We start from the raw sequence: 10662 nt of genomic DNA, 5'->3' as shown, positions 1-10662 counted from the left end.
CCCGCCCCAGCGGCCCCCTCGCCCTCCGCCGGCCCCGGCCCACCTCGCCCCCCGCCGGCGCCGTCCTAGCCGCCCCATGGAGTCCCAGTGTGACTACTCCATGTATTTCCCGGCGGTGCCACTGCCGCCGCGCGCGGAGCTGGCGGGGGACCCGGGCCGGTACCGGGCGCTGCCCCGGCGCAACCATCTCTACCTGGGGGAGACTGTCCGCTTCCTGCTGGTGCTGCGCTGCCGGGGGGGCGCGGGGTCCGGCGCCGGGGGCGGCGCGGGCTTGGGCTCCCGAGGGGCCTGGGCAGAACTGGCAACGGCCCTGGCCGCCCTGGCCTCGGTCAGCGCGGGAGGTGGGGCGCCCGGGGGCGGTGGCTCCGCAGACCAGGATCCCGAACCCCCAGGGGGCGGGGATCCTGGCGGTGGGGCGCTGTTTCGAGGCTGCAGCCCCCTCCTCACCCACGGCCCGGGCCCTGCTACCTCAGGGGGAGCGACCACGGTGAGGAGCTTGGGGTGACACAGCACAGGGCGGAGGGGGGGTTTGCTGGGCTCCAGAGACAGGAGGGGATGGACGCTGGGGGCCTGAAGGCAGGTGACGGAGGAGAGCAGAGGCCAAGAAGAACCGAGAACATCACATCTTAAAGGGAACGGCACTGGCTGCCTCTTTGACTCTCCTGCCCTCTTAACCCCTTTCACAAACCCCAGCTGCCTGTGGAGGAACCAATTGTGTCCACAGATGAGGTCATCTTCCCACTCACCGTTTCACTGGATAGACTGCCCCCAGGGACACCTAAGGCCAAGGTAAGACAGGCAAGGGGTGGGGCTGTTGTCCTAATTCAACTCCCTTTCAAAGGCTGGGCTAGCTGTCTCTCCTCTTTACCGAGGTCCTGTGTCCCCTGTGCTCAGATTGTAGTGACTGTGTGGAAACGGGAGGTTGAGGCGCCAGAGGTCAGAGATCAAGGCTACTTGCGCTTGCTGCAGAACCGATCTCCTGGGGAGACCTTCCGGGGCGAGCAGAGCGCTTTCAAGGCCCAAGGTGGGGAGAATGCAGAGAGGAAACACTAGAGTCCGGAATCTGGGGGACAGAGTGGAGGGGTGATACTGGCAAGTGCCTGATCCCGGGAGCAGAGGAAGATTAGAGCTGTGGGTTGGAGGTGAGGTCTCTGCCCAGCTCATCGGTTCTTGCCTGGGCCCTCTCTTGCAGTGAGCACCCTGCTGACTCTGCTGCCCCCTCCGGTTCTGAAATGCCGCCAGTTCACTGTGGCTGGAAAACACTTGACTGTGCTCAAGGGTGAGCAGATCTATGGCTCAGGTCTTTGGTAGCAGCAAGGGCATTGATTGGGTGGCAGTTATTCTGGGCATAGTGGTGGGGATCGGTCTATTTTGGAGGGGTAAAGTCAGGACTTGAGGGGTCCTGGTACTCTTAGCTGAGCTGAGCTGGTTTCCTCCAACAGTGCTGAACAGCTCCTCCCAGGAGGAAATTTCCATCTGGGATATCCGTATTCTCCCAAACTTCAATGCTAGTTATCTACCTGTCATGCCCGACGGCTCTGTGCTGCTGGTGGACAATGTCTGGTGAGGTCCTGAGGAGGGGGGCTGGGCTGCAAAGTAGGGATTGGGGCAGGGCCAAGAGTTCTGGCATGAAAGGATCAAGCTGTGTCCCTCTTTCTGCTGAACTAGTCACCAATCTGGGGAAGTCTCCATGGGCTCCTTCTGCCGGCTCCCTGGTACCTCTGGCTGCTTCCCCTGCCCGCTTAGTGCCCTGGAGGAACACAACTTCCTGTTTCAGCTGAGAGGGGGTGAGCAACCCCCTCAAGGGGCCAAGGAGGTGAGCATAAGAGGCTGGTATGCCCAAGGAGCAAGATTAAGAAAAAGCAGTGGAGGGGTGCCTGGGTGGCTCAGTGGGTTAAGCCTCTGCCTTCGGCTCAGGTCATGATCTCAGGGTCCTGGGATCAAGCCCCGCCATCGGGCTGTCTGCTCAGCAGGGAGCCTGTTTTCCCCTCTCTCTCTGCCTGACTCTCTGCCTACTTGTGATCTCTCTCTGTCAAATAAATGAAATCTTAAAAAAGAAAAGAAAAGAAAAAGCAGTGGGAGGGAAAGACCAGGGGGTGACAAAAGACGGAAGGGGACCTCAGATACACATGATGTTTCCTTTTGTCTCTCCCCCAGGGCCTAGAAGTTCCCCTGATTGCTGTGGTTCAGTGGTCTACCCCAAAGCTGCCCTTTACCCAGAGTATCTACACCCACTACCGGTGAGTTTGCTGGACTCCCTGCTGTTACCATCCCGTTCACCTGTTTGGAACACGTGCCCTCCCACACGCCCGGCTTCCCTTTCTCACTGCTTCTAGCCTGCCCAGCATCCGCCTGGACCGGCCATGCTTTGTGATGACGGCCTCTTGTGAGTCCCCTGTTCGGACCTACGAGCGGTTCACGGTCACCTACACACTGCTCAACAATCTCCAAGACTTCCTTGCTGTGAGGCTTGTGTGGACCCCGGAGCACGCACAGGCTGGTAGGTGGGCTGTCAGACTCCGGGACCTTGGCCCAAGAGAGGAGGGGAAAGGAAATCATGGAGGTGGGTGGCTTATGGCAGGCAAGTTCAGCTCTGTACCTGGGTGGTCTCCCTAGTGTCAGCGATGGAACGCTTAGAGAAGCAGTGGGCCAGTGATTTTAAGGGCATTGACCCTGGATCTGGGCTTCCTGTTATCTTTGATTTCTGCCTCTCCCATATACTAGCTGTGTGACCTTAAGTAGGTTACTTAATCTCTCTGAGCCTCACTCCGGTTCCTCTTCTCTAAAATGGGGGAAATAGGGCGCCTGGATGGCTCAGTCGGTTAAGTGTCTGCCTTTGCTCAGGTCATGATCTCAGGGTCCTGGGATCGAGTTCCGCATCCGGCTCCTCGCTCAGCCAGGAGCCGGCTTCTCCCTCTCCCTCGGCCTACTGCTCCCCGGCTTGTGCTCTCTCTGTGTGTCAAAGAAATAAATAAAAATTTTAAAAAATAAAAATTAAATCAAATGGGGGAAATAGGATCTCATGGGGCTGTTATGGTGATTTAATGGTTAAACGTAAGTGACACGGTTAGAACAGACCTCAGCACACCGTAAGTATTAGCGGTTATTATTTATAAACGTCAGCAAAAAGGGACACATACCCAGTTTAGGCCACAGAGCGAGTCTGAGGGTCAAATGAGACTGTGCTCGCGAAAGCCCTTTGCGGCCGTTCAGATGAGTTTACTGGTGGCTGTTTCTGTGTCTCACCCCTTCCAGGAAAGCAGCTGTGTGAGGAGGAGCGCCGGGCCATGCAGGCAGCCCTGGACTCCATTGTCTGCCACACGCCCCTCAACAACCTGGGCTTTTCCCGCAAGGGCAGCGCGCTCACCTTCAGTGTGGCCTTCCAGGCTCTGAGGACGGGGCTCTTCGAGGTGGACCGGGGGTGGGGCCTGGACTGCGAGATGGGTTATGCAGAATGTCGGGGTGGGAGGAGTCAGAGCCACGGGCCTCGGGTGGGACGGAACAGTGGGGACAGAGGGAAGGTGGCCTCGCAGTCCCCCGCCGGCAGGGCAGGTGGGGAACTAGATCGGAAAGGAAGGCGGGGGCCGGGAGGCTGAGCTGGGGCGCTGACTGGTGTCTCCCCGCGCCAGCTGAGCCAGCACATGAAACTGAAGCTGCAGTTCACCGCCAGTGTGTCCCACCCTCCGCCCGAGGCCCGGCCCCTCTCTCGAAAGAGCAGCCCCAGCAGTCCTGCTGTCCGGGACCTGGTGGAGAGACACCAGGCCAGCCTGGGCCGCTCTCAGTCCTTCTCTCACCAACAGCCCTCCCGCAGCCACCTCATGAGGTATGGAAGCGGGGGAGGGGTGCCACGGGCCTCGGTAGAGGCTAGAGTTGGAGCAGGAGCAGGAAAGGGTCCCGGGGTCTGACCGGAGCCCCACAGCCTCTGCCTTCCCCCAGGTCGGGCAGCGTTATGGAGCGCAGAGCCATCACGCCTCCTGTGGCCTCCCCTGTGGGCCGCCCTCTCTACCTGCCCCCGGACAAGGCTGTGCTTTCTCTGGACAAGATTGCCAAGCGTGAGTGCAAGGTCCTGGTGGTGGAACCTGTCAAGTAGCACCGGGCAGGCTCTCCTCCCTCTTAACACTCCCAGAAACCGAAAGCCCCCGGAGGGGGTCCTCACTCCAGACTGTGCCTCCCCTGGGATGCCTCCCACCGTGGATGAGGAGACCCAACAGGGCCGCCTGTCTGTGTCTGCTGATGAGGGACAGGGAAGAAGCTGTGAAACGGGCGGGTATGGCTACAGCACTAAGCCAACAGTATTTCCCCGACTCCCTGGGGGGGGCTGGCCCCACCCCGAGGCCACGGCAGGGGCTCCAAGAGCTCCCCTGCCCCCCGCCCTACACCCTGGTTCTAAGTTTACAAAGTGTATTCCTTGTTCCTATTAAGTTGTCTCTCCTGCCTCTGACATTCCCTCCCTCTCACCCACCCGCAGGGCTGAGATTAGAGGGTGGTGATGGTAAAGGGACCTCGACAATGACCCTCCTGTCTCAGGGGAAAGGGGAGATAGCCAGGTGGCCTCCTCCTGCCCCTCATGTTTACGTTATGCAGCCTGAAGCACTTTAAGTTGTGTGGGGTTATCTCTTCTTTCATTTTTTTTTTGTTTTGTTTTGGATCTGTCTGTTCCTGTAACTTATTCTCCAACTACTGCTTCCAACTGAAATAAGACTATTAAATGCCTGTTCAGGAGGGAGAAGAATGACTTCGTTTGTCTCTTGGTGGCAGGAGCAGAGAACCCAGGGGCTCAGAGGGCTTCCCTACAGAGGGCACACCAAACAGCTCCCCTCAGCTCCCCATTTTATCCTCTGATTGCCAGTTTACAGGCCAAGGTGTCTTGCCTCACCTTCGGGGCCCACATACACAACTGTCTCCCTAGAAGACAGACTTGGGGTATAACCTCGCCCCTCGGCACCCCTGTCCCCCCGCAGGTTCACACTCTCTCATACACACATCCCCGGGCTGGGAATATCAGACTTCTGTTTATTAGGAGGGAGGGAGGGAAGAGGCAGAGCCCCTTGCCCCTCACTCTCCTTGACACAGTGCAAAGTCCCCAGGCCGCTGCCCTTCCAGGTAGGGGTGGGGAGGTGGGTGAGCAGAAAGCCTTAGTTCTAGCAGCAAGCCAAGAAAGAGCTGGAGGAGGTTTGCGTCTTCCTCATCACAGAGGCCCATGGACCCAATCCACCTCAGCCCCTGGCCCTCTGGCAGGCTCAGACGTCAACAGGCTCCCGGCCTCGGTTCTGCCTCTTCACCACAAATACCCTCTGTCCCGACACGGTCACCAGCAGCGTGTGTTCTCCAAAGACCACTGGAGAGGAGACACACCTTCCCCCCCCCGGGAGAGGGAAGGGAGCACAGAGTTAGTGGGGTACAGTGGCCTCTCTAGGGTCACACGAACTGGTGGGATCGAAGCCAAAGGCATTCAGTGGTTCAAGGTACTCCATTATGTCCCCTTCCTTTCTAATCGTTCAGATGCAGGGGTGAATCCCAAAGGGACCAGGGACCCCAGGGGGGATGGTGGGAGGTTAGCAGGAGATGGACTTTTTTTTTTTTTTTTTTCCCCCCCCGAGAAGAGAAGCCTCTGGGACCAACCCCCCACCCACCACCACCACCAGGGGCAGGGGCTGAGGCTCACCTGACAGGCGCTTGAAGGGTATGTTTGTGCTGTGGTGCAGCCGGAAACCACAGGCTGTGCTGACCAGCTCGGAGATGGCACTGGCTGCCTGCTCGTCATTCTCTAGATCCCCAGATGACTGCGGATGGCAGAAATTAGGGAACAGAATTAGGGAAGAATTCCAGGGACAGTCACCTTGGCCTCTAGCATTTGTAACCTCTCCCTCTCCATTTGCCAGTACCCCTTAAGGTCACCCCTGTTTTTGGAAAAACCAACCCGAAACTCTCTTATGATACTGTTGCCCCTCCTGGTGCCATCTTATTTCTCATCCGTACAGTATGGGCCTGCTCCCAGTGAGCAGTGACCCTTGTTTGTTTCCTGACCTTTCTTTCTTAATCGCTGAAACGCGATTTCTCCCCTTCTCCCCACTTGATAAAACCATTCTCAAACATCTGTGCCCGCCCAGCACTGACAGGTTCAAGGCCCCCTCTTCTCCTGTTGACTTGTTGCCCTGCCTGCACATTCTGAAACATGAACAAACATTCTCTTTGTCCTTGAGCCCTTCCGTAGTACCTGACCCTTGGGTAATGATGTGACTGTGGCCTAGGCTTCCTCTTTTGGTGCTTGTCTCAGAGTTTCCTCTCCCAACCTCCTCAACAAGGACCTCGCAACTAGGTCACATTCAGTCCCCTCTGCTCTCTGGGACATTCTGTACCTCCGTCTTCTCATCTGTAAAGTAGGACAAGTTCCTATCCATAGGCTTGTTGTGAGGATCACACTGAGATATTATTGGTGAGATGCTCAGAACAGCTCCTGGCAATACATACTGTATCAAAATGTCTAAAGTCATCAAAATCTCCTTACCTCACCCCTCCCTAGTCAACTTCTTTCTTAATTTCCTGTTTGTGAAGGCACCATCATTCTAGGCTTGGGTTCCAAGTCTTACTAGATGGAGAAGTATCTCCTCCAATTACCTGTCTCTAGTCATTATCAAGATATACTGACTCTTCTTTTAAAATTTCTTCTCTCCTTGTTCCTCCTCCCTGCCACCAGACCTGCCTCATACCTAGATTTTTGCAGCAGCTCCCCCTACTTCTGAATCCCCACCTGTTCTATCTTCACACCTGATAGAACAATCTTGCTCAATTCTTTCTTTAGCTCTCATTTCTGTTCAAAACCCTTCGAAGCTCCCATTACCCTCAAGATTAACCCAAATGTGTCAACCCAGCCTTGAAAGTCCTCCACAATGAGACCTTTCCTCACCACATCCCCTTCTAAACCTTTCCAGATCTTTTCAATTTTCCCACCATTCCAACTCTGAGTACTCTTCTTTTCTGCCTGTTCACAACCATCGATTGCCCAGATGAATTCTTACCTCCTCCAAGAGTCTCCTTGTTATAATGTAAGTTACAACACAAAGGTTGATTCCTTCATTTTCTGGTCTCCTTCACTAGTCTTTACAACCTGCATTGCTTTCAACTTGTATCCTTAAGCCTTGTCTCTCCAGCTCCATTAAAAACTTCTAGAAAGCTTAACACTGTATTGTACTATGAAACAAAATTCATAGCCTCTTAGATAAATACCAAATAGAGACCTATTCGAGAGAACTAGGATAGTATCAGTTATCAACAATCCTGTAACTAGTTGTCTGACTTGGTTAAAGTCATTAAACCTCTCAACTCAGATGTTACTAGAGTATGATTCCAGCGATTTGATTAGTTACTGAAAGCTGTCTCTCTGCCAAGCATGATAGCTATGACCTAGAATAGAGAACTCAGGCTAAACCCGGCAATGTTAAAAGAGATCACAGGGCCATTTGTCCTTGATGGACCCCCTCCCTTGCCCAGAACGCACCGCCAGCACCGCGCCTTCACTCAGCACCAGGTAGCCAAGCTGATCTGGGATTCGCTCCAGCCCCTGGGTCAGTGCAGAAGTCTAGTTGGTAAAGATGCAATTAGTGAAAAGGATGCCGGGATGGCCCTAGGTGGTCTTCACTTGCAAACCCAAGTCTCGCTTGACAAGGCCCCCCCAAACCTTCTCTTTCCCCAGCTACGGCCCTTCCAGACCCTCTCCTCTACAAAGCCTTCAACACTCATCTTGCTGAGCTTCCCACTTTCTCACCCTCTGACCCTAGGCTCCCTTGGCCTCCGCAGCTCCGCTGTTCCCTTCCCCCCACCCGCCCCATCTCCCAATTCCCCCGGGGGCCGGCCCCACCCCCGCAGACTATTCCCCGGCGCCCATACACCCTCGCACAGATCCCTCTTCAGCCCTCTACGTCGCCTCCCCTCCCTCTCTCTATTCTGTCTGCCTCCCGGGGTGGATAGGAGGTAAGGGCTGAGTACAGGCCCAAGTCGGGGGAACCAAAGAGATTGGGGAACAGGGATGCAGAACCCCTAGCGCTTACTCCCGCGCATGCGTCCTCACTCACCATCGCAGCCTTAGGTGCTGGGGGCGCTCCCTATCAGATAGGTAGCTTCCGGCTCCAGACCCAGGTCACGTGCTTCCACCAGGCGGTCCCCTCCAGCCCTACGTCTCTTGCCTTTAGCCCCGCCCCCGGAATGCGGATTGGACCCTGAGTACATCATCAGCCTTAATCTGCCAGTGCGGAGCACCGCCTCCCGAAGACGCAAGCGGATTGGTCGTAGGCCCTCCTTCACAGCCCTCTCCCCGCCCCTCAGCCCCGGTGCTCAAGGGGAGGGGGCGTGTCGGAGGGAGGATGGAGCCTGGAGGGGCGGGGCCGGAGGGAGGAGGGCGGGCTGAGGGTGTGCGCCTGCGCACAGAGGGGCCGACGTTCTCTTTTGGCGAAACTGCCCACGCGTGAGCTTACGAGTCGAGTGTAAAGTGAAATGACGTGAAATGCACGTGAAGAGCTAGTCAAAGGCTACTTTTATTTCTACCCCAGGAAAGTCTTCCCTCAAGACAAATGCCTAAGGGATTTGTTCCTAAAATAGCTTTTCCTCCCGGGATTCTGGGATTCTGTGCGAAACAGGGAGACAGTGAGTGGAGTCCCCGCCTCCTCCCCTCGGGCGAGGCCGCCGCGAAGCTGGCTGTTCTCTCCCAGGAAAGATTAGGAACCGTACCCTGAAGTCGTTTTATTAATACCTGAGTGTCACCTCGAAAGCTTTTTTTTTTTTTTTTTAATTTAAGTGGTTTCCAGACCCGCAATACCATTGTCACTGAGAGAGTGTTGGTGAGGTCAAATGAAGGGTGATTCTAGAAATAATAAACCCTTCTTGGCGAAGGTGTGGAGAAATTGGCGTCTTCGTGCATTGCTGACGGGGCTGTGAAACGGGGCAGCTGCTGCGGAAAACCCATCAGCGGCTCCTGGGAGAGAAAGTTGAACTAGAGCAGCTCCACTCCTGGAGGGATTCCCGAGAGAACTGGAAACACGTCCACGCGAAACACTTGCACACAAATGTTCATAGCAGTGTTAGTCCTAATAGCCCAAGGATGGGAAACACCCCCCCACCAAATATCCATAAACTCAAAAACAGGTAAATAAAACAAGGCATGTCCATACAATGGATTCTCATCCAGCTGTAAAAAGGAATAAAGTACTGATAAGTCCTGCAACATGGATAAACCTTGAAAACATTATGGATAAACCTTGAAAACCTTGAAAAACTGTGAAAGCAGTCAGATACCCGAGGCCACGCAGTATGAATCTGTTTATGCGAGATGTCTAGACTAGGCAAATCCACAGAAACAAGAAGCAGATTGGAGGTTGCCAGGAGCTGAGCAGAGGGGGAAAGGGGGAGCGACTCCTAACTGGTGATGAAAATCACCAAAAGTTTTGGGGTGATAGAGTGATGATGGTTACACAGGCTGTAAATGGAGTAAAACCACTGAATTGCACACTTTAGAACGGTGAATATTACTGGATGTGAGTTACGTCTCAAATAAAACTAAGTACTGCTGCTTGAGAAGGTTCATTAGAGAAAATGGATGCCTTTTTTTAAATGAAGTTTATCTATTTATTTATTTTTTAGAGAGAGTGTGCACATGTGAGTGGGGGAGGAAGAGCAGAGAGGGAGGGAGAGGGGATCCCAGAGAGGCTCCACACTCTGCACAGAACCCCACGTGGGGCTCAATCCCACAACCCTGAGATAATGATCTGAGCTGAAATCAAGAGTCAGATGCCTAACCAATTGAACCACCCAGATGCCCCAAGTAAGGTACGTTTATAACATAATATTTAAATTGGGAGGAGGCTATAGAAACAAAGTTATGTGGAGATGCTTAATTTGCAACCCCCCCCCCTTGACCTTAAATATTAGTGACACTTCACAGCATCATTTTCTTTAACTTACTCTCCGGAGCATTTTTCATCCCAACACTCACCTATCCCTCTCATTAACCACAAGGTGATAGTATCCCCATTTTGCAGATGAGGAAGTGCAAATTTAAGAGAGGTTGAGCCCTGCTCACAGGCACTCTAGCTAGCAAGTGGCAGAGCCAGCCAGATTCCAGTCCAAGTTGCTGGCACGGAGTCCGATGCTTTTCCCATTGTTCCATCAGCCACTACAGTTATTATTACCTTTTTTTAAAAAGATTTTATTTATTTATTTGACAGACAGAGATCACAAGCAGGCAGAGAGGCAGGCAGAGAGAGGGGAAGCAGGCTCCCCGCTGAGCAGAGAGCCCGATGCAGGGCTCGATCCCAGAACCCTGGGATCATGACCTGAGCCGAAGGCAGAGGCTTTAACCCACTGAGCCACCCAGGAGCCCCTATTATTACTTTTTTTAAAGTTACATTTAATTTTACCTCAGAAATTCCATGTTTTTATTTTACTTGACACAGAGGAGCACTTCACAGGACAATGCTCATCAGCCATCATCAGAAGTATTTCATTTTTATAAATTATACTCATGTAGAGAGTTAAGTTTCTCATTCTTTCATTCAACCAGTGTTTATTGAGCACCTTCTGTGTATCAGACACTCTTCTTGGATTTGGAGATATTATCTATCTTCCTTTCTGTCTCAAAATGATAAAGGTCAAGGGAATGGTTTTTAAAAA

The 10662-nt window shown here is 53.8% G+C and overlaps 2 protein-coding genes across 5 annotated transcripts; one reads left to right on the top strand and one right to left on the bottom strand.

Moving 5' to 3' along the window:
* Nucleotides 1-52: 52 nt before the first annotated feature.
* On the top strand, nt 53-4276 carry MAP11 (microtubule associated protein 11). 2 transcript variants are annotated; one of them, XM_032327393.1, is made up of 11 exons: nt 53-328; nt 694-789; nt 895-1024; nt 1193-1279; nt 1443-1563; nt 1669-1816; nt 2158-2240; nt 2337-2500; nt 3256-3410; nt 3630-3823; nt 3937-4276. In XM_032327393.1, the coding sequence occupies exons 1-11, from the start codon at nt 77-79 to the stop codon at nt 4088-4090; spliced, it is 1584 nt and encodes a 527-aa protein (XP_032183284.1). In that variant the 5' UTR covers nt 53-76; the 3' UTR covers nt 4091-4276. The 2 variants fall into 2 exon arrangements, with proteins under 2 accessions (XP_032183284.1, XP_032183283.1); XM_032327392.1 differs by having other exon boundaries at nt 53-487.
* Nucleotides 4277-4991: 715 nt separating this feature from the next.
* On the bottom strand, nt 4992-8198 carry LAMTOR4 (late endosomal/lysosomal adaptor, MAPK and MTOR activator 4). 3 transcript variants are annotated; one of them, XM_032327400.1, is made up of 4 exons: nt 8073-8198; nt 7499-7579; nt 5666-5783; nt 4992-5338 (listed from the first exon to the last, which is right to left on the bottom strand). In XM_032327400.1, exons 1-4 carry the CDS (start codon nt 8073-8075, stop codon nt 5241-5243), a joined length of 300 nt encoding a protein of 99 aa, XP_032183291.1. In that variant the 5' UTR covers nt 8076-8198; the 3' UTR covers nt 4992-5240. The 3 variants fall into 3 exon arrangements, with proteins under 3 accessions (XP_032183291.1, XP_032183292.1, XP_032183290.1); XM_032327401.1 differs by having other exon boundaries at nt 4992-5355; nt 8049-8185; XM_032327399.1 differs by having other exon boundaries at nt 8049-8169.
* Nucleotides 8199-10662: the final 2464 nt, after the last annotated feature.

This window comes from Mustela erminea, chromosome 20 (genome assembly GCF_009829155.1).
Source record: "Mustela erminea isolate mMusErm1 chromosome 20, mMusErm1.Pri, whole genome shotgun sequence".
In the NCBI taxonomy this organism is placed as follows: Eukaryota; Metazoa; Chordata; class Mammalia; order Carnivora; family Mustelidae; genus Mustela; species Mustela erminea.
This window is presented reverse-complemented; position numbering and strand designations above follow the sequence as displayed.